This window comes from Carassius carassius, chromosome 45 (genome assembly GCF_963082965.1).
Source record: "Carassius carassius chromosome 45, fCarCar2.1, whole genome shotgun sequence".
In the NCBI taxonomy this organism is placed as follows: Eukaryota; Metazoa; Chordata; class Actinopteri; order Cypriniformes; family Cyprinidae; genus Carassius; species Carassius carassius.
The window spans coordinates 12,426,938-12,450,160 of NC_081799.1; the positions used below are offsets into that span (position 1 = coordinate 12,426,938).

Consider the following 23,223-nt stretch of genomic DNA (forward strand, 5'->3'; position numbering starts at 1 on the left):
ATTGAACAATCGTGCCAATACACACACAAATATATTAACTGACTCATCTTGCGGAGCTTTGGTGGATGCTTGCTTGTTCCGTAGATCATCTGCTCACGTGCTTTAACTTTGGCAACGAGCAAGTTTGGTTTCTTCGCTTGAGAAGCATTCAGCTTTTCTGCCAACAAATTCCGCCATGTAAATAGCGATCCACCATGGCGCGAGCGCATCTTGCTCTTGAAGGGAATGGGAGATGACTCTCTGATTGGTGTATTGAATGTTACGCCCATAACTCATTAAGAGAATAGGGACAACCCATTCCAAAAATGCGCCCCAGCGCACATACCGATTTTTTTTTAGTTGTTAAAATAGCAAAAGTGGATTTGGACACGCCCTGAGTGCCCCTGTGCCATGCCCTTTACACTTTGCATTTAGATCGTTAAAACAGGTTTACATGGTGGAATGTAATTTTTAATTATTAAAAATGTTTGTGTGCTGCTGCGAATCCCTGTGTATATAATAAGTAAAGTGTATGTGCATTGTGCACCTGCCTATAGGTGCAAATTACTAACGCGCTCTTTAAATAACAAAGAAAAAATATTGCACCAGACTTTGGACCAGGTTTGAGTTGGTCTTTGGCGCAGTCTATTTTCACTTCCTCAAAATAGCAACGCACCAACAGTGCGCCTGAACACATCACTTTTTTTGACCAGCACGCCCAGGGGTGCACAAATGGGTGCAAATGCATTTGCTATTTAAACAACGTGGCACAGAATTGGAAAAAATTAGAACTGCGTCAGGCTAAAACTAGCAAAAACACTTGCGCCACACCTTGCGAAGCATTGCGCCAGGTGTATGATACCGTGTACGTGTATGAGCCGTATGTAGGATTGTGGCCAAAACTGGTACTGCAATCACTATAAAAATACTGTAGAGCGGTGTATCACCTCCCCCTACCCTCTGACTCGAGGTTGCCAGATAAGCTGCAGGATTCAGCAGAAACGTAGGCTACTTCAATGAGCTTCCAATGGCAAGTGACGAACAGACGTACACAGTAAGTTTTTTTTCTGTTAATTATGTTTATGCTTCATGAGAGATATTTTGATAAGTAATTATGTATTTAAAAAATGTACTAATTGTCATTAGTTAACTATAATAGTAAAGATTTATGCTCGTATGTGACAGTATAATCGTAAAGATGTATGCTCGTATGTGACAGTATAATCGTAAAGATGTATGCTCGTATGTGACAGTATAATCATAAAGATGTATGCTCGTATGTGACAGTATAATCGTAAAGATGTATGCTCGTATGTGACAGTATAATCTTAAAGATTTATGCTCGTATGTGACAGTATAATCGTAAAGATGTATGCTCGTACGTGACAGACAGAACGGTAGCTGTTAGTCTAACTTGTAACGTTATTTATCTGTCATTAATGTAAGTACAAGCACAAGCCTATGTCACTATGTGTAACCAATATCAAAGATACAGCTATTCATTTAGCTGATGCTATAAGTGAAAGTGGCCAGTTGTATTTTGATTTGATTTCTTTTTTTTGAACATATAAATACAATTACAATAAAAAAATAAAAAAAATCTGAGAAAAAAAAGGATAATAGTAAAACAAAACAAAAAACATATGAACAACAAAATAAAAATTCCTTATTTTCAATAAGAAAAAAAAAATCGATTTACAAGTACTAAAGTTTTTGTCATAAGTAGGCTAACAAATAACCAAAACATTTGCCACAGCAATTATAACGCGGGACAAATTCAATATCACCAATGGCTATCACAGGGTTGTTTTCAGTTCCATCAGAAAATATTGTTAGAGTAACTAAATTACATTAGCAATAGGGCTGGGATAAACGATTATTTTTTAAACTAGCGATTATTTTTTCGATGCATCGATTAATCTAACGATTAATTTTTCAGACCGATTTGATTTCGATTATCTCCCCATTAATTGACTACTAACAATTTATACATGTTGATTTACATATCTGAATGAAAAAAACATCAATTCCTTAACATTGCAACATATGTTTATTGCTCTTAAAATTACAAAATAAAAGACTGACTAAGAATGCATTACTTTGCACTTGTATAGAGATAGCATTCAATAAAACCTTGAAACCTTGAAAACACATAGCTTACTGAAACAAGCTTACTGAACACATAGGGCCTAGCTTACTGAAAAAAGAAGTTCTTTCAGATGAAAATAACAACAACTTGATGTCTAGTATTCAATAAAAAAGGTCACCCAAAATACTTGTTTAGAGCAATTGAAAGAATACAGTATGCAAATGTAAACTTGAGGGCTTTAAGCTAATACAGAGAGTGCTTTTACAAAAAAAAAAAAAAATTAACAGTGGGAGCCAGCAGCCTGTAATGGAGAAAAAAAATCTCCGAATGCTCCACGTGAAACTTTGGCGTTCCGCCCTTTTTCTAATATGCACAAGGGAGGGAGAGAGCAAGAAGCGCTCGTGTAGTTTGAAGACTGTGAGTGCGCGAGCGCGCGTGAAACTTTGGTGTTTCGCCCTTTTTCTATCGTGTTTAATGATTTTGATTAATATGCACAAGGGAGGGAGAGAGCAAGAAGCGCTCATGTTGTTTGAAGACTGTGAGTGCGCGCGCAGCCGGGGCTCTCTCTCGTACGCGCCCTGTCACTGTCACTCACCGATCAAATAAGGCTTTGACAGCCGCCAAAAAAAAGATCAATGCAGAAAAACCCCTGGATTGGTTATATAACGTTGGACAGAATGTTGATCCGGCCATCGCGTATATTCAGTGCACATAAGGTAAACGTTTTGCAAACATTTTTTAGAGAAATAAAAACAGGTCGACGAATCGATGCGCATATTTTGCGTCGATGTATTTTTTGTGTCGACGTCATCGATGACCTCGACGCGTTGTCCCAGCCCTAATTAGCAATGGTCATACAGGTCAACTTGCAGCATGTGTAACTTAGTCCACGATATACTTGAAGAACAAATGACGAATCATTTTTACTGAGGTAACATTAGGCTACTGTCTCAATTACGTTTCAAATTGCCATAATGGGCGTGCTAATGTTGTTTTCCTCAGCGTCTCAGCATAATGACAGAGAAACGGGCTCCTATAATGCATTGCTAATGTTAGCATATGTCCATGTGAGCTAACGTTATGTTAATTTGCACAAACATGCATAACTTTGTCCGACTGTCATGAATATATGAATAACCATTGATATCAAGTACAAGTTAGCCAAGCATAGATGAATCTTACCTGTCCAGGAGAAAATTAGCAACGTTGGCGACTGTGTTCAAATTCTTCTCCGTTTTCAGCCGTCTCCATCTTTCAAAAGCATCTCCAATACAAATTCTGGTTTTATTTTGGACTTTGTCACGATGAATTTCTGAATTATAACGAGGTCTTTTTGATTTAGTAACCTTAGACATTTTTATCCGACTGGAGTTAGGCTAGGTTACAGCAAAGCTGGCAACACGGATCCCGAAACACTACTGACTTCGTGATTGGTAGATAGGTGGAGGGAGGCGCGTCAGGCCAAAACACAAAATGACAACATCAACATCAGTTGAGGGCTGCAAGTCCACTTTTTAAATGACAATATCCTGGCCGGACTACTGTTGTCAGTGATATAAGTATTTGAAATGAACATGATTTCTTAATGTCTAGTGACACATCAGGGCCATTTTATGATTAATTGAAATAGATTTCTTACATACAGCTCCTTTAACCCTCACATGGTTCCAGAGCTCCAGAGGTTAGTCAGGTTTACCAGACTAAGGACACTAAACAAGAATGAGCACAACTGACAATGGAAGGCGACGAGCCATTCACTGTTAGTTGATTTATCAGTGTTTTAATGTATCTCTTGTTATGAATCACACTATGTTTCTCTACTGTCATCCCGTGGTGTTGAAATAGTATTTGATAAATTGTCAGTGGGCTGAATTACACAGGCCAATACAAAAAAAAAACAAAAAAAAAAACACACATTTTGACATTTTGATAAGGAACGCCCACTTCAAAATAGTTTTTCAGAAAAAAAAAAAAAAACCTAGTAGGTGAAGTTAGCATGTTTTCTAAATATTTGTGAATTATTCATGCCTTATATTTTGTAATGGACCTCCATATGATCTATTAGCCATAATGGTTTCAGGAGGATTCAGAATAAGTCAAATATAACATTTTATTTGTCAGGTAAGAATGACAATTACATGAATAAACAATGACAATCCAAGTCAAAAATGATAAATACATAACTTCAGTTGCTCAAAGGTGAATCTAAGTGTAACAAAGGAGGAGTCGTGACGACAAAGTGCAAGCTTTATTTCAAAGAGCAAAGTCAAAACTATATAATCCAAGGCACAGGCAAAAGAGAAATTCACAAGACAGACAATGATCAGTGCAGGCAGCAATCAATCAAAACAAGGTAACAGTCCAAGGACCAAAACACAAAGGTAAGGAAACATGGAAGAGCTGAATATTCAATCACCAGTGAAGTGTGTGTGTGTGTGCTATTCTCATAGTCCTTCTAATATAAGGCAGCTGTGAACTGATAATGAGTGCTGATGAGTCCGGGCAAAGCAGAATAGGAAATGGCATCCTGAGTGAATGGCAAGGTACAGAATAAAGTGCCCTCTAGAGGAGCTCATGGGCACTCCAGCTGGAGATGGTGACACTAAAAGTGAGAGATGCCTAACTGACAGCAGCAACACAGCAGCATCCAAGTTTACTGGCTTGAGGACACGACTACTTGTCACTCACAATCAAAGCAATAACAAACCACATCCATTCAACCATCCAAACAATTCACAATGAACAAAAAGTCCTGTAATACATTTATTCTTGTTTGAGAAACAGTTATATTTTGTCATGCTTCACAATAGAGAAGGAAAGTCTGTCACAACTTCCACTTAGTACTGAGTATCTGATGTCACATGATTTCATACATTGACCACAAGTTTGCTTTCCTCTAGCTCTAAAGAAGACAAGTACTGCATACTTCAACACATCTACATGGGAACACGTAACGTAATTGTTTAATAATTGATGATTAAAGAGCAAAAATGTCTGATGCTATTTATGATGATGTCATCAGAGCTGAGGACATGAAGACAGCTAGAGTGGAGATGACAGTGGAAATCTATGAGAGTGCAGATTCTGTCAGGAAACATGACTTCACGACAAAGACAAACAAACCCCCACAAACAAAAAAAGCCCCACCACATCAGCAGACAGGTAATCACATGCATTTATTTTATAAAATGTTTAGTCATTTAACATAATGTCTGTCACCAGTTTGAGGTGCATTACTAATTTTTATTGAAAGGCCTGATTGTATATACTCAATAAAAGACTCATTCTGTTTAAGCCTCATTATGTTAATACACTTCAAAACTATTATTGTAGCCTCTGTGACATTGCAACTCATGAGTTGGGACTTCATAACGCCATCATTTATGTTCTACTGTTCTCTACCACTCCTACAATAGACTCTAAAAGAAGCATAGAGGCCAGTATAAACACACATGCAATCGAGTAATACAGATGTCAAGCACTGCATCTTACAAGTTACATTTTCTGATCAATTTTAAATTAAATGGATTAAGGGGGAATTTACATAAAAAAAAATTATTATCAATTATAACTTTTGATTTGTGTAAACTACACTAATGCACATTTGTGAAAACTTCGACTTCATGTGCTTCTATTACATGTTCAGTCTATAGGTACATGCATAGACGCATAATATAAAAAAAAATCGTCAGCTACTGGCCTGGCATGGACAACACCACAACACAGCATTGTGTGAACACAGTTGGTTTTAACAATCTTGTCATCTGAACGTGAATATTAAAAAAAAAAATGCAAAGGAAAAACATTTCCATTTTTGTACATGGTCATGTAAACAACTCCTAAGTAAGATGAGTTTTCTCTCATGTGCTAATCTGAACCTGCTACACCTAACCACACTTCCACAATAGTGTCCTTATCAGTATGGCGATTAATAGTTATTAACAGACAGGATATCACATGCTCTTGTACTCTGACATACTTTCCCACCCCAAAGTAAAGGACTACAGTTTAGAAACGCAAAATCAGCGTATCGCCATTTACTGTATATGACTGAGGTTGTATGAACACAAATGTCTCAGCCTGTTTATGCCAATATAATCACTGATGGGACATGAGATATGGACAGAGGCACCAAAATAAACCAAACACCTCGACGCACAAACACACTTTCATTGTATTGGGTTTGAGAAACATCTATCTTCATATGTGTCCTTTTCAGGAAGTGATTCGGTGAAGGTCAGAAGCTCCAGAGCAGCTGTAGTGTGTTTGGTTCTGCTGTGTGTTCTTCTACTGACTGCAGTCATAGTGCTGTGTGTCCACATCTATAATAAGAGCACACACTGCACCGCACTCACAAAAGAAAGAAATGGCATACTTAATCAGCTTTCCAATCTTGGAAAGCTTCTGAAAGAGGGTGAGGGTTTTATTTTTTTCATGCAATGTTTGGTTGTTGTCTCAGTACATTATACAGTATATTATTTGTGAAACTATCTGTTACAAGTTGTTTAGTATAGAGGTCTTCATGGGTCCATTTAGATCTGAAAACCTGAGGTCCAACCCGTCCAAAACTTAGATGAGTGCCTTGCACATGAGTCAGAAATGACATTAGCAGCCCCAGATCTTGGTTCATTTAAAATAAATGTGCTTTTACTATATTAACCCAAGAAGACCCAATTTTGAGATACATTTTTGTCTGATTGTACACAACATAATAATTATAGGTGCGAGTGTTAAGTTTGGGAGAAAGAGGTGTGGTATTTTATAAAGGATGAAACTGATAGAATATATTCCCTGTGTCACACATACACTGTATGTTCAAACATCTCATTCTGTTCTTTATTCTCATTCTCATTCATTTAGTTCTTACAAGAGTTAAATATAGAATAAAACAGAGCTGAGTTGTCAGCCTACACAGACCAAAACACAAATGATGTTCAGCATTATTGTCTATGTTGACAAGATAACTAGGGTTTGAAACGTGGCAAGTAATATAAATGAAGGCATGTAGACGAAATAAGGAACACAGAGTGAGAGCAGTATATTGGAGCTACTCTCTGACTTGTGGCATTGGTGACACAGCACCAGACAATGCTTTTTTATGTGCTTTTTACTGATAGGCAGGTCAGGTTTGGCAAATAAGTTGGGTTGTATACAGATCTTTGGACCTGAGAAGACTTGCAAATGGGAATAAAGTGCTAATAGGCAAATTTGTTGTTGTACCGGTGAATGGATTTACTATCAATTCAGTTTTTACTATAAGTCCAATGAGTAGAAGAACTGGACTGAGAGCAGACAAGACTGTTTGAAGAAAGGAGCAGATCTGATCATCATAAACAACAGAACAGAACAAGTGAGAGAAAGATGCTGTGTGTGTTTGTAGTGTTTAGCTGCTAAGCGAGAGATGGTCAGATGAAATGTGTATATTGTCAATTTATGATATTAACACGGAATTGCTTCATCTGTTTAGGATTTTGTTATGAATATTACTAATAAAACAGCATTCTGGATTGGTGTGACTGACACTGATGTGGAGGACAGCTGGAAATGGGTTGATGGCAGCAACATGACCTCTGGGTGAGAAATTACTGAACTGAACTGATTATTATCTAATAAATGATTCTCATAGTCAGTATAATAATCACAGAAAGCAGCACTGAACATCTAATGCTGATCTGTACTTTTAGGTTCTGGGCAACCAGTGAAGAAATAAAAGAGCCAAAAGGAGGAAAATTAGAGAACTGTGCTGTGTCTTATATACCAATGTCGACTGAAATAACAGGGTGGCATGATGTTAAATGTGATCAAACTTATAACTGGATCTGTGAAAAGAGTATTATACCTCTCATACAGAGAGAAACATCATAAACAAGTTTTCTTCCTGTTTTTTTTTTTGGTGACCTTATTAAAAGTACCAAACATTCAGAATGAATGATTATCATCTATAGCATTGCTGCTGCTGAAGTGTCACCTTTAAAGCAAATTGTAGATCTACCCAATATTGTTTTTTGTATCACTTATATGCTATTACAGTTTTTATTAATATTTTGTATTTGTTTGCATTTTTATGTCTGTTTTCATCTTAATTTCATTTAAAGTGTTTAACAGTTTTGTTGTGTTTTTATTTTGTGACTTAAAGGCAAACTAAACACAAATGAGAAACATTGCTTTGGCAGCTGGCTGAAATAAAATACTTTGCGGAGGTGCGGAGCCTCATAGAAATTTGCCATGAGCATGTCAGAGTTAAGAAGAATTAATGCACGCCTCCGCTTAAAGTTACGAGGGATGCCCACTCGCTGTTTGCAGTGCATTAGAATCCGCGCTTCATTATAGAAATGTCAAAATAAGATGTTAAAAATTTTAATTATATATATATATATATATATATATATATATATATATATATATATATATATATATATATATATATATATATCATCAGTTGATGTCTACTTCAAGTAACTAAATACAGTCATATTGTTTTATACAAAAACACAAATGGTGCAATCATAGTGTACTTTTTAGAACAATAGTTACAAGATAAAACCAAATCATTAATTTGGTAAAAAAACCAAAAAAACAAAACAAAAAAAAACACATTATCCTGTTAAGAAATTATTGCGTAAAACACATTTTACAGTTTTATAGAAATAGACCTTATCATGAGTAGATTTTGCAACTCTCAAGAAGGCCTGTACTTTTCTGGGTCTAGATTTATTAAATTTGCCAAAGCAGTAATACAGATCAGCTATGTGTTGCACATTCAATATCCAGTCTAGTATCTGCATTACTAAAGTTCAAGAATTGTCTTCTTTGCTGCAGCTTGAAAAGATAATATTTTTGGCCCGGGTATAAAGAGAAGTTCAAGAGGCACAGAAGCAACTTTGAGCTAATACAATATTTCAAATTAAATCAATAGCTTGTGTGTAATTAGTTACTTCTTTCACATCATGTCCTTGCCACCCTATCTGAGTTTTTTTTTTTGCGAAACCCATTTTTTTTTACATAATACATGATGCAGTAAAAACAATGAGTTTGTTGTACTCCTCTCATGCCAGTATAGGAACATTCAGACAATAAACAACCAAGTGTATGTTTTATGGAGAACCACTAACCTTGGGTTCTTTCTTTTACATTTGCTCTGTCTATGAGTTCAGTAAGATGCTCCATTAGTACATTGGTGTCCTTTCTATCACATCTGTCCTGAAGACACAAAAAGTTTCAAGTTCTGTAAGACTGCAGAATATAATAGTAGGTTGGGTAATGAAGTGATGCGTTTATGCTTTCTTTATGTTATCTAGGTGGGCTTTTACTGGGTGGGCTTGAATACTATCTTTCAGAGTGAATCATAAAATCATTAATTCATATAATTCCTTTAATAACCCTGATTCATTCAGTCAACTTCTGGCTTAACTCGCAAGGGTTTCTCTAGGAGCTACCCACTGAGTGTACAGAGCTTGTACACTAGTAATTGCAGTGCATTATGGGATTGAAGGAGTGTACTTGATAATGTCCACTATGGTTTCAGACACCACTACATATGGCTCTTTCCATTAAATAGTGCACTATACGGGGCGGCAGGAACAGAACACAGCTGCTGTGCATTGCTCTAAGAAGTAAAACTGTTTTTTATGCTTTTGTTTTGTTTTAAGCGAAAACATATACTAAGAAACTGGCCATACAATTTTTTAAACTGTAAGTTCTCTTACGAGAGCTCTCTCGTACTGCGTCTTAGCTAAGACGCTACGGGAAAAGTCTCTTTTCACGAAATACTGAAACAAAAAATTATCCTTAATTTTGTATTTTTGTAAAGCGCATTTGCAGCAGTACACAGCCATAGGCGAGACGGCTCGCTCGCTCACTGGCTTGTTCTGCGGCAACTGCACAGCCTATCGAGCGCAGGCTGATGTAACATCAGACCAATAAGGGCGCTTCGCGCCCTTCTTGCCACTTCCCGCCGAAACGGGTGTGGCCCAACCTATAAAAGGAGCTCGAAAAGGCTGACTCACCTGATTTTTCATCTCTTCAGCGAAGCTCACGCATCGCTGGATCACGAGGAAGCAAGCGCCGTCTGGAAGAGCATATCAGCAGGACGAGCCATCCTGAAGCCGCTGGCACCGCCGCCTTCCACTGCCGTTCCTGCTGCGCTATCCGGCGCCCATATCCTTTATAATCCTTGTTCTGTTATACTCTGTGTGTGTGTTCGCCCTGCGACGCACATTCACAAAAGAGCAAAAACAACGTTTTTTCTGGTGTCCCGGCCACGGCCGATGGTGCTATAAATGTTGTGACGATGCCCACTCCTCAGTGCCCATCTCCACATGTAAGCACAGCCCTACACACAGGGCCTGCGCTCATAATGTCGACTCAAGTCGGTCGCGCACACTACATAGTAAACCCCTCAGTGCCCACAATTACTATGTCACACGCGTCATGCGGTTTCTGTAAAAACGAAACCCGTGCACGCTCGTCCGGCCACGGCCGATGGTGCTTTAAATGCAGTGACGATGCCCACTACCCAGTGCCCATCCCCGCATGTAAGCACAGCCCTGGACACAGGGCTGGCGCACATAAGATCGACACAGATCGGTCGAGCGCGCCGCATAGTAAACGTGCCCACTTCCCAGTGCCCACATACACTATGTCACTTACGGCGCGGGGCTTCTGTAAAAACGAGGCCCGTGCACGTACATTCTGCACAGGCAGACGGCGAGTTGGAAGTGGTAAAAGTGCACACATGCAGCCCACGGTTACTCGCAGATATATTGAGTCCCACGGGACCCGCTCAGCCTCCCTCCAGTCGGTTAAGCGCCGGAACGGGGTCGAGGATGAGCGATCTGCCCGCTGTGATCAGCGCGCTCCCCGCCTCAGATGCGCAGCACACTCGAGCGCCGCCGTTGCCCAGTCAACAGAGCGCGTGTCACATCCAGCCCTTAGCCATTCATGCAGATGCATGGTCAGCGCTTCCAGGGGTTTCGGATTGGGTGCTAGGCATTATAAAGAGAGGCTACTCGCTACAGTTTTCTCGACGCCCACCGCGCTTCTCAGCGCGCGTCGAAACTACGGTCAAAACAGAAGTAGCACACATACTTCGGGCCGAAATATCGAAACTGTTGAGCAAAGGGGCTGTAGAGCCTGTGTCTCAAGCTCAAAGCGAGGGGGGGCTGTACAGCAGATACTTTCTGGTGCCCAAGAGAGACGGGGGTCTCAGGCCCATACTGGATCTAAGGCAGCTGAACAAGGCATTGATGAAACGCAGTTTCAAAATGCTCACGACCAGGAAGCTCCTTGCGCAGATTCGCGGAGGGGACTGGTTCATGTCAATAGATCTGAAGGACGCGTATTTTCAAATACAGATAGCGTCAAACCACAGGCGGTTTTTGAGATTCGCCTTCGAGGGCCAAGCATACCAGTTTGCAGTCCTGCCATTCGGCTTGTCCGTAGCTCCTCGTACGTTTACGAGGTGCATGGATGCAGCGCTCGCTCCTCTCAGACTCAGAGGCATGCGAGTGCTGAATTATTTGGACGACTGGCTGGTTCTGGCCCAATCACGAGCGGAGCTCGTGGACCACAGGGCTGTTTTACTCGATCACCTCGAGAAGCTCGGCCTCAGTGTCAATTGGGCGAAGAGTTCGCTGAACCCCAGTCAGACGATCCTGTTTCTGGGTATAGTTCTGAACTCGTGTTCCATGACGGCGCGACTGTCACCACAGCGCACGATGGGCATTCAGCGCGCAGCGAGTTCTTTCCGCTGCGGCGCGACTGTGTCGCTCAAACACTGTCAAAGGATGCTGGGTCTCATGGCCTCAGCATCTCCGGTTCTGCGGCTGGGCCTGCTCCGCATGCGCCCCCTGCAGTTCTGGCTGAAGGCTCGGGTGCCGCGCAGAGCGTGGGCGTCTGGCCGGCTGCATTTCAAGGTCGATCAGAGCTGTGTTGCGGCTCTAGCACCTTGGACAGCGAACGGCTGGTACCGATCAGGTGTAAGCCTGGGGACTTCCCCGAGTGTGAAAATGGTGTCGACCAACCATGGTTCCCAGATTTGATGCAATTAGCAGATGTCGCCCCATGGCCGATACCGTTGAGGAGAGATCTCCTCTCGCAGGCCAGGGGCTCGATTTGGCACCCTCAACCGGAGTTATGGTCCCTCCATGTATGGGCACTCAACGGTTACCCGCTGATCTCGCAGTGGGAGTGCTAAATACCATCACTCAGGCTAGAGCTCCGTCGACACGACGTCTGTATGCCTCGAAGTGGTCGGTGTTCTCCAGCTGGTGCACAGCTCGAGGTTATTCGCCCCTTAGTTGTGAGGTGACGGAGGTCCTCTCCTTCCTACAGGAGCTGTTGGATAAGGGCAGAGCCCCATCCACGCTCAAAGTTTATGTGGCGGCCATCGCGGCGTTTTCTGAAACGGCGTCCGGTCAGTCAATAGGAAGGAACGATTTAGTCATCCGGTTCCTCAGAGGAGCTAGGAGGCTGAATCCTCCCAGACCTCCGTCAGTCCCTATGTGGGACCTCGCGGCGGTTTTGGAGGCCTTGAAGGGTCCCCCTTTTGAGCCTATCCAATCGGTTAGCCTTCAGCATCTGTCGTTCAAGACAGTATTCTTGTTGGCTCTCGCTTCTGTGAAGCGTGTGGGTGATTTGCACGCGCTCTCGGTGAGCCAGTCGTGCTTGGAGTTTGGGCCCAATGACTCAAGGGTCATACTCAAACCTAGGCACGGTTATGTGCCGAAATCCCTCAGCACACCGTTTCGGGCTCAGGTTATTGCCCTGTCTGCCCTGCCGGTGTCAGGGGAGGATGGAGACTCGAGTCTTCTTTGCCCTGTCAGGGTTTTAAGAGCTTATGTGTCTCGCTCTGCTGCCTTTCGGCAGACGGAGCAGCTATTTGTCTCATTCGGTGGACGTTCCAAAGGAATGGCTGTTTCGAGACAGACTCTATCCAGATGGATAGTTGACGCCATAGCGTTAGCTTACGCTTCCAGGGGCCTTCAGTGCCCGTTGGGCGTCAGAGCACACTCCACAAGAGGCGTCGCCTCATCGTGGGCGTGGTCTACTGGGATCTCCTTGCAGGATATATGTATGGCGGCGGGTTGGGCCTCGCCGTCTACATTTATCAGGTTCTATAACCTGGAGGTTCCCGCCTTGCAAGCAAGGCTGCTGTCGGTATAGAAGAATCAGGGCCCTGAGGGGAATTCTGAATTCATGAGCGCTAGGCGCTGCCGACTGTTATATGGGCAGTATTGCGTAAGACCCGCATTGCCACATTAGTCAGGCCTTGCCTCGGCTGTGTGATGTCATATTGCCGCATCTACGGATGCTGCTAGATATGGGACGGAGGGTTTTTCCCCCTTTTTTCTGTCCCGGACTCTCTGTGAGTCCCTCAGGTGACTGTGCACTGTAAATCCTGGGCGTTGCTTCAGGTTTATCGGTGTGTGATCCCTGCGCGCACGGCGTTTTACATCGGGTTCCCGTAGCGTCTTAGCTAAGACGCAGTATGAGAGAGCTCTCGTAAGAGAACGTACTCGGTTACTAAACGTAACCTCGGTTCTCTCTAGAAGAGCGAACGAGTACTGCGTTCTCTGCCGTGCGTACGATTCACTCTGGTTCGCTTCGGCGATGAAATAAATCAGGTGAGTCAGCCTTTTCGAGCTCCTTTTATAGGTTGGGCCACACCCGTTTCGGCGGGAAGTGGCAAGAAGGGCGCAAAGCGCCCTTATTGGTCTGATGTTACATCAGCCTGCGCTCGATAGGCTGTGCGGTTGCCGCAGAACAAGCCAGTGAGCGAGCGAGCCGTCTCGCCTATGGCTGTGTACTGCTGCAAATGCGCTTTACAAAAATACAAAATTAAGGATAATTTTTTGCTTCAGTATTTCGTGAAAAGAGAATTTTCCCGTAGCGTCTTAGCTAAGACGCAGTACTCGTTCGCTCTTCTAGAGAGAACCGAGGTTACGTTTAGTAACCGAGTACGTTTCTCAGTATTAACTTATTGTTTACTAAATTATTTAAACATCTTTGAGCATCTGTATTTGCAATTCCTGTATCTGTCACATGGTTTGTGACCAGTAATAATGGCGAGAGACATATTGAACTTCATATCTGATGTGTTCAGGAAGTGACTTCAGGAAGCTGTAGCAACAGTGTGTTTGCAGCTACTGTGTGTTCTTCTAAACATTTAGCAAATGAGAATGACTTGGTGAATTATTATAGGAATGTTAATGAACTTCAATTTCTTCAGTGCTTCTGTAGAGTCCACATACAAGTTTTGATATTATATGATTTTATTTTAGTAGGATTTGCATTTAACCCATCCAAAGTGCACACACACAGTGAACACACACACAGAGCAGTGGGCAGCCATTTATGCTGCAGTGCCTGGGGAGCAGTTGGGGGTTTAGTGCCTTGCTCAAGGGCACCTAAGTTATGGTATTGCCGGCCCGAGACTCGAACCCACAACCTTAGGAGTCAAACTTTCTAACCATTAGGCCACAACTTCCCCAAAGTTTTTTACACATTGACCACAAGTTATTTTTTTTCTCCCATCGCTGACACTTAAACGACTTAAACACATCTGTACATGAATAATGAACTAAATGTTTGAAAATGGTTAAAGTGCGAAAATGTCTGATGATATTTATGATGGTATCGGGACAGAGACTGAGATCATGTGAGAGATTATGATTTAAAGATAGAGACAAACAAACACCAACCACTACACTGTACAGATAATCACATTCATTTGTTGATTAAACGTTCAAATTTGCACGTTTATGGAGCTTATAATATGAAAAAAACTAATAATAAAACTTGAATATTCAAATAAAAAAAAAAAAAAACTGAGCTATGTTAAATGCCACACAATATTCTGTTTTGTTAAATGACACGTGTCAATAATTCAAATTTACACAATACAAATTTAATTTGTTTTGTCATATTATAAGCTCCATACATATTCGGTCATCTAATTCAGGAAGTGATTGTGTGAAGTGATTATAATTGGCCATGTGAAAATACAGGTGCATCTCAATAAATTATGTCATGGAAAAGTTCATTTCTGTAATTCAACTCAAACTGGGAAACTCATGTATTAAATAAACAATTAGAATACTTCATAAGACCAAAAAAAAATACATTTATTGAATTGTTTTCCTTCTGGAAAGTATGTTCATTTACTGTACATGTACTCAATACTTGGTAGGGGCTCCTTTTCCTTTAATTATTGCCTCAATTCTGCTTGGCATGGAAGTGATCAGTTTGTGGAACTGCTAAAATGGTGTGGAAACATAGAATGGTTTCTTTGACAGTGGCCTTAAACTCATCTGCATTTGTTGGTCTCTTGTTTCTTACTTTCCTCTTGACAATACCCCATAGATCATAGATTCTCTATGGGGTTCAGATCTGGTGAGGTTGCTGGCCAGTCAAGCACACCAACACCATGGTCATTTAACCAACTTTGGGTGCTTTTGGCAGTGTGGGCAGGTGCCAAATCCTGCTGGAAAATGAAGTTAGCAGCTGGTCAGCAGAAGGAAGCATGAAGTGCTCCAATGTTTCTTGGTAAACAATGGACCAACACCAGCGGTTGACATTGCACCCCAAATCATTACAGACTGTGGAATTATAACACTGGACTTCAAGCAACTTTGGCACAACAGACTGAGGAAAAATAGTCTGTCACAGTCCTCCTCTACCGAGTATTCTGCTTGCCAATGTCCAGTTTCTGGAGAATAAGATGGGCGATCTTAGAGCAAGGATAAGTTTCCAATAGGACATTAGGGACTGTAACATCCTTTGTTTGTCTGAAACATGGTTCACGCCCTCGGTCCCAGACACTGCTGTAACGCCGTCTGATAACTTCACTCATTGGCAACATCAACAAGCATCCAGACGCTCCTGTTATCAGTTTAAGAATTTCTACAAATCTCACTCAATAGCGGCTTTTGGCAGATCACATCATGCCGCCAATTTTCCTCACACCCGAATATAAAAAAAGGCTCATTCAAGAACCCCCGGTGCTGAGGGTGGTGATGCGCTGGTCTGAAGCCATGCTCTTGATGATGTAGACTGGGACATGTTCCGAGCGAGTTCCTCTGACGTCAGTGAGTTCACGGACGTAGCATTAAGCTTTGTAAACACGCTAGCCAAGCAAGCAGCTGAATCAGTAACTATAAGGACCTTCTATAATCAGAAGCCGTGGGTGGACAGACAAATCCATGCAGCAGTAAACAAACACACTGCTTCTTACAACACCGGCCTTTTGTTGGGAAACATGAACGAGTAAACAGCATCATGCTATGCTCTCTGATGCTTAGTAAGAGCCACCAAACTCAGATACATGGAACGAATAGAGACTCGTTTTCAGCTCAATGTCTCCCTACGTCTAAGGACCATATGTGCATTTGGAAACAAATCCTCTGCAGAGGTGAGAGCAGATCCATTGCTTGCTGATGAACTAAACTCTTTCTATGGTCGTTTTGAAAACAATCTAAGTAGCCATGCAATAGTTTTTTTTTTTTTTTTTTTTTGTGAAAAACAATAGAAAACTGAAGTCGGTATCATTCAGGATCTCTAATAGTAAGCCATTAAACAATGCAACTGAACCCAATAACTGATTTGTGAACAAAATTAGATCAGTATTATGATCTGAATAAACTGATTTACTGAAAAATACATCTGGTCAATATACCAAACATGAGGTGCTTTACTAATTTTAACTGAAAGGTCTGACTTTACATATTCATTAAAAAACTCCTGTTTTTTAACCTTATTTTGTTCATAAAGCACCTTACACGATTTGGGACTTGACCTCAAAACACTTCCGTTCTGCAGTTCTCAGTGACTCTGAAAATAGCATCTAAAAGAAGAATAGGCATCAATATAAAATATGCAATCAATAATATAGATGTTGAGCACAATTAATTTATGATATTAACTTCATTTGATATTTTCTGATACATTTTAAGTTCAAGGGGGGCAGCTACATCTAACCACATGGTCACCACACCATGTGCCATTTAGCATGTTTTTTTTTGTTTTGCTTATTAAGTGGTATGCTACAGGATGTCACATTGGCCTCACCTACTAAAACTTGATTCTCAAAACCAGAGAACAACAGAGTACAAATACGACTGCTTCCACCATTGACATTACTTAGATCAAACCTATGACAATGTCTGAGCCTGTTTATGCCAATATAATCACTGTTGGAACACATAATGACAGACGTAACAAGAGAAACCAAACACCTCCACAAACAGGTACAAACATACATTCAGTATTTTCTGTAGAAATTAAGAAACATTTATCTTTGTATCTGTCATCTCCAGGAAGTGATTCAGTGAAGAGCTGGAGCTCCAGAACAGCTGTAGTGTGTTTGGTTCTGCTGTGTGTTCTTCTACTGACTGTAGTCATAGTGCTGCGTGTCCACATCCATACAATCAACACAAACTACACAGAAGAGAGAGATCAGCTACTAACCAAGATTAAAAGCCTCACCGAAGACAAAGACCAGCTACTAACTAATATTACCAACCTCACAGAAGACAGAGATGAGCTACAAACCAAGATTAACGGCCTCAAAGAAAACAGAGACCAGCTACTAACTAACATTACCATTATCAGAGAAGAAACAGATAAGCTGATAATAAAGAACATAAATCTGTTGAATGAGAGACAGCAGCTAATAAATCAACGTCAGCTTCTTTGTAAAGAGGGTAAGTTTCTTTACTCTGTGTATTTGGGTTGTGGTCTCACCTACAGTTCATGCTATATTTTCTGTGAGCAAGCTAGGGCTTCAAATTATCAATGATTAATAATAAAACAAAACTACTATTAGGATTATTAATCAACTAATCAGCGATTATATCAACGGTAAATCAGTAGGTTAAGACCTATTATTCAGCTTTTGTAGTTAAAGTATACATGGGTCATTCAGTGTCACTGGAATTACAGCTTGATTTTCTGCTTTACACATCTCCATATGAATATGTAGTGTATGGGTCATTCTGTGTCAACTCAAACAAAGGTTTAGAGTATACATGTTTATCTTTATTCAGAAAAAAAAAAAAATTAACAAAATAAAAAATTAGAGCAGGGGGCCTCTGGTTGAGTTGAGACAGAATGACCCATATACTATGTACATATTCATGTAGAGCTGTGTAAAGCAGAAAAACAAGTTGTAAATCTATAAACTCTAATACTGATTTTCATGTTTAGTACTATAAAGCTGCTTGCTTAATAACAGTCAATTGTATACTGTTATATGAAGAAAACGTGCAATGACATGACTTGATTGGAGTCTTGAACTGCAGAGCTTATGCAAACATTCACATCGCTATGATCAGATACTTTCTTAACTGCTGTTTTCCCATGTTGCCCATGTTTGTTGGGTGATAAATTTGTTATTGAGAGGAAAGCGTGCAGCACATATTTACATAATTAGTATCAGGATGTTCACTAACAATACACCATTGCTTGCTTATATCAAACTGTATATCGAAGAACAAAAAATTACTTGACCAGTGAGTATATCGAGGCCTTTACATATGACAGCATTCTTTTTTTTTTATTATTATTATTATTATTTTTTTTTTTCCACAATTTACTGGTTTGTCTCATACGCACTGTGTGTGTCTTCTATTGCATTGCAGCCAAGAAGGCTGAATTACAGTGCCAAACCAGTCAAACCATATCACTACAGGCCTTTACGGTTATTTGTGTTCAAAGATATTTTTTGACATTTATTTTTAATTATTTTGTCAAAATCAGTAACATCGACCAATCATTTCAGTCAAAGAGTAAACCATCTGCTACAATTAGGCAGGTGAGAGGAAAGTGATAATTTACAGATGTCATTTACAGATGAATGGATTTATTATCAATCCAGTTTTTACTACATGTCCAATGAGAGGAAGAGCTGGACTGAGAGCAGACAAGACTGTTTGAAGAGAAGAGCAGATCTGATCATCATAAACAACAGAGAGGAATATGTGAGTGAAAGATGCAATGTTCAGATGAAATGTGTTTATTGTTGTTTTATGATATAACATAATTACTGTATCTGTTTAGGATTTTGTTGAGAACCATACTGTTAAGAGAGAATTCTGGATTGGTGTGACTGACACTGATGTGGAGGACAGCTGGAAATGGGTTGATGGCAGCACACTGACCTCTGGGTGAGAAATTACTGAACTGATTATTATGTAATAATTCTCAGAGTCGGTATCATATCACACAGAAAGGAGCACTGAACATCTAATGCTGATCTGTACTTTCAGATTCTGGGCATCTAGAGAGCCAAATGGAGGAAGAGGAGAGAACTGTGCTGTGACTTATTTAACACAGTGGCCTGATTTATTAGGGTTGATTGATGTTAAATGTAATGATGCTTATCAATGGATCTGTGAGAAGAGTTTATGGCCCTAGGAACATGTACACCTTTAACCATCAAATCAAGGTCTTCAGGATCACTAAGATTCCAGGCAGGTGTGCCGGAGCTAAAGTCTTCAGTATGATGACCGTGGACTGGACACCCCTGATTTTAATGGAATACCTGTTTAGGCCCTGTTTAGGCCTTAGGCCTAAGTAATTGTTCACCTAAAAATTACAAATTGGGCATTAATTACTCACCCAGTTGCTGTTCTGAAGCTTTATTACACAGCTCTGTGGAATACTTGATTCTGATTGGTCAGTCGCGACATTCCGAGTTGTGTTATCCCTCGATAACAACCAGTAAAAGCTGATAACACCTGCTCATCTGGGAAACAACAGTCGGCACTGTACTGGAAGCTTTGTGTTTGTTAAGTTAATGAAATATTAAAACATCAAAATTGGGAACAATTATTTAATTATGTCATCCTGATATTGTGGACTCGCTCTCTCGTTTCATACAAATGCAACTGCTGCCATTTTGCTACGATTGTTTTGGACGCTGTAATGGATTATAAGATAATTAATAAACTGGTAAGATTTTAAAACATTTTCGTCTTAAATATTTCTTTGCCTTAATTATTTATGTGGTGAAATGTTGTGTAAAGAGTGGTTTGATGGCACCGTTTCCCTTAAATGTCCGTTTAGTTTGAACTTACCGCTTGCTCGCAACTGCTGTGTTCACGGAAGCTTTTCAATTAAATATTTCAACTCAACTCGATATTTCATGCCTACTTTTTTAGTTATGTGGCAAGCAGCCGTGTAATAAGTGGGATAATGTACATCCAGCATGTTCGCTCAGAATAAATCCTGATCACCCTGTCAGGGTTTATTCTGAGAGAAAAATCAGCTGGATGTACATTATCCCTTACTTATCACATGGCTCTCTGGAATACTTGATTCTGATTAGTCAGTCATTACATTACAATGTCTGATATTTTCTGATAATGACCGACTTCAACAGCAAGTCTGCATAACAGACCACTAACCCCGGTATCTTAAATGTGTAATGTGCAAATGTGAATCTTGTTCATTTGTAGCAACTGACTAAAACGTGTTTTATTTCATATTCTCTTTTCTTTCAAGAGTTTTGAGCTAATGCAGTATTTCAACTAAATTTTTTTGAATTGTGCCCTGATCAAACTGATCAACCAGTTTATTTAGTGTTAATAATAGAGTGGGTGTACTGTATATTGTGTCTTATGTTCTTCTTCTTCTTTTTTGGACCAGAAAAGAACAAAAGACTGTTTCTTAAGAATCAGATGCATATTTCTAGAGGATTTGATCTGTTGAACAACACAACACAACACAACACAAAAAACACACTATGAACTGCTTTAGAGAGATTTAACATGATTAAATACATTCAGTAACAAAGTAAGCAATGCTCCAGAGCAGCTACAGTAAGTTGTTTTGTGTTCCCAGTAGTCTATAGGACTTTTAAGACAATAACTAACCAAACGTATTTTCTGGAGAATCTCTAACCTGATTCCTCCTCTTACATTTGCTCTGTATATGCTGAACTAATATGAGGAAGAACAACAGCACAAACTCTCATTTAACACCATGTCTGTCATAATCAGGATGTTGTTCACTAATGCCAGGGTTCTTCAGAACAAAAGCTGTATGTGTTGAGATGCACCAAACTCAAATTTCATTGCTCCAATAGCGTCTCTTCTGTCACATCTGTTCTAAAGACAGTTCCGAAGACAGGTACTGTTTCTAGAGTACAATTATTGTGTTTCTTTGTCTAAAAGGTATTTGTTTAAATCAGAATCAGACCAGAGAAACGTTTATTTTGGCCATTCGGAGAATTGCAAGTCATGTGACTTGGTTTCACACACTGTCCTCAGATCAGTTCCGCTCTGCTGTTCTCAATAACTTGTCTTAAAATAGAATCTAAACCCAACCCCCAGCCCCCCCCTCCAAGCAAAACAAAGTTATATTTTCTGATTTAGTTTAAATTCACTTGGTTAAGTTAGGTGACTTCTTTCTCATGTAGGCCTATAATTAAACTAATTTGAACTCGGCAGCTACAATGAAACCACATGGTGACCACACAAAAATGCCCTCTTTTTTCTATTGTAGAAAGCATATCACATGCTCGTTCAATGACATACTTTTCCACCTACTGGCCTCACCTACTCAAAGCAGAGGACTACAAAAACCCACAAAGAGCATCTACTGTTTAAATGAGAGAGGTCATGGGAACAAAGGTGTCTCAGCCTGTTTATGGCAATATAAATACTGATGGAACACGGGATATGGACCGACGCAAAAAGAGAAACCAAACACCTCAACACACAGGTACAAACACAAACATCAGGAGATCAATTCTCTATATTACCTGGTTGCTTACTAGCATGCATATTTTTAGTATATATTGGCAGTTACCTTACTATCACCTTACTAATTAATAATAAGAGGCAAATTAGGAGTTTATTGAGACAGAAGTCATGGTTAGTTAATGGTGAGATTTGGTCCCTAAACTAAAGTGTGACCAATAAAACTTATCTTTACATCTGTCATCTTCAGGAAGTAATTGTGTGAATATCAGAAGCTCCAGAGCAGCTGTAGTGTGTTTGGTTCTGCTGTGTGTTCTTCTGCTGACTGCAGTCATAGTGATGTGTGTCCACATCCATACAAACAACACAAACTACACACAAGAGACAAAACAGCTGCTAACCAAGATCGCCAACCTCACAGAGGCAAGAGAACAGCTACTAACCATGATTACTAACCTGGCAGAAGAGAAAGAACAGCTACTAAACAAGAACATAAACTTGACAAATGAAAAATATGGATTACTAACCAAAAACAAAAACCTGGTTAAAGAAAGAGAACAGTCCAATCAGGAGAAAAGTCAATTGTTTAAAAGTCTTCGTGAAATCGGTAATGTTAAACTTTAGTACACATATGCACACACTAATTCACATTCAGTATACACTATTAACTATATGTATATTGTGTGTATGTGGGTGCGTGTGTGTGTGTGTGTGCATGTGTGTTAGTACAATATATAGTGTGTGTGTAAGCATGTGGAAAGGTTCTGCCATCTACAATGGCAACAACAGACCTACTTTTAAATTGACTGCTTCCATGGAATAACTGACAACAATGGAGTGCTTGAGATAATGCATAAGATATTTGTCAATTGTGTCTGGAATACCAGCTCAGGGTTTTTTTTTTGTTTTTTTTATTGGCCTTTAATCATCAGTTATTCGGTTGATTGATTGATTGATTGATTTGTTGACTGATTAATTGATTATTGATTGATTGATTGAGTGTTGGCTCGGAACAGTGTTCAGCAGCAGTGTCTCTATTAAAGTGAAAGTGTAATTACCTGCTTCAAGAACAGTGGCATTATCTCCTCCATACTACGATAAGCGTTTCAGTTGTGAAACTATTTATTTAATAAAGCAGCGGGTAATTACACATTACTGTGCATTGCTCTGTGTGTGTGTGTGTTTAATGAGCACACAGGAGAGAGAACATACCTTCCATAAATAATAAAACAATTTTGTGGAAACTTATTTCCAAAAAAAATTTAGAAGCTGATCTGGTTGTGTTAACAGATGGACAGATCTATCAGTCCAGTTTTTACTTTGTTTCCTCTGAGACGAAGAGCTGGGCTGAGAGCAGAAGATACTGTAGAGAGAGAGGAGCAGATCTGATCATCATAAACAACAGAGAAGAACAAGTGAGTGAATAATAGAGTGGGGCACACAAGTTTGTGTTAC

The 23,223-nt window shown here is 40.0% G+C and overlaps 1 protein-coding gene and 1 long non-coding RNA gene across 2 annotated transcripts in view; both read left to right on the forward strand.

Annotated features, from left to right (window-relative positions):
* Positions 1-4,062: 4,062 nt before the first annotated feature.
* Positions 4,063-23,223, forward strand: part of LOC132126987 (C-type lectin domain family 10 member A-like) — a 33,864-nt gene continuing 14,703 nt past the window's right edge. Inside the window, exons 1-7 of the mRNA XM_059538607.1 lie at positions 4,063-5,230; positions 17,383-17,769; positions 18,917-19,044; positions 19,124-19,230; positions 21,681-21,790; positions 22,019-22,375; positions 23,059-23,183. Coding sequence (XP_059394590.1) covers positions 5,059-5,230; positions 17,383-17,769; positions 18,917-19,044; positions 19,124-19,230; positions 21,681-21,790; positions 22,019-22,375; positions 23,059-23,183 — 1,386 coding nt within the window. The 5' untranslated portion in view covers positions 4,063-5,058. The remainder of the gene's footprint in view (positions 5,231-17,382; positions 17,770-18,916; positions 19,045-19,123; positions 19,231-21,680; positions 21,791-22,018; positions 22,376-23,058; positions 23,184-23,223) is intronic.
* Positions 6,986-8,146, forward strand: LOC132127646 (uncharacterized). The gene is made up of 3 exons (XR_009427562.1): positions 6,986-7,418; positions 7,536-7,642; positions 7,753-8,146. It is a non-coding gene; the product is annotated as an uncharacterized LOC132127646 (long non-coding RNA).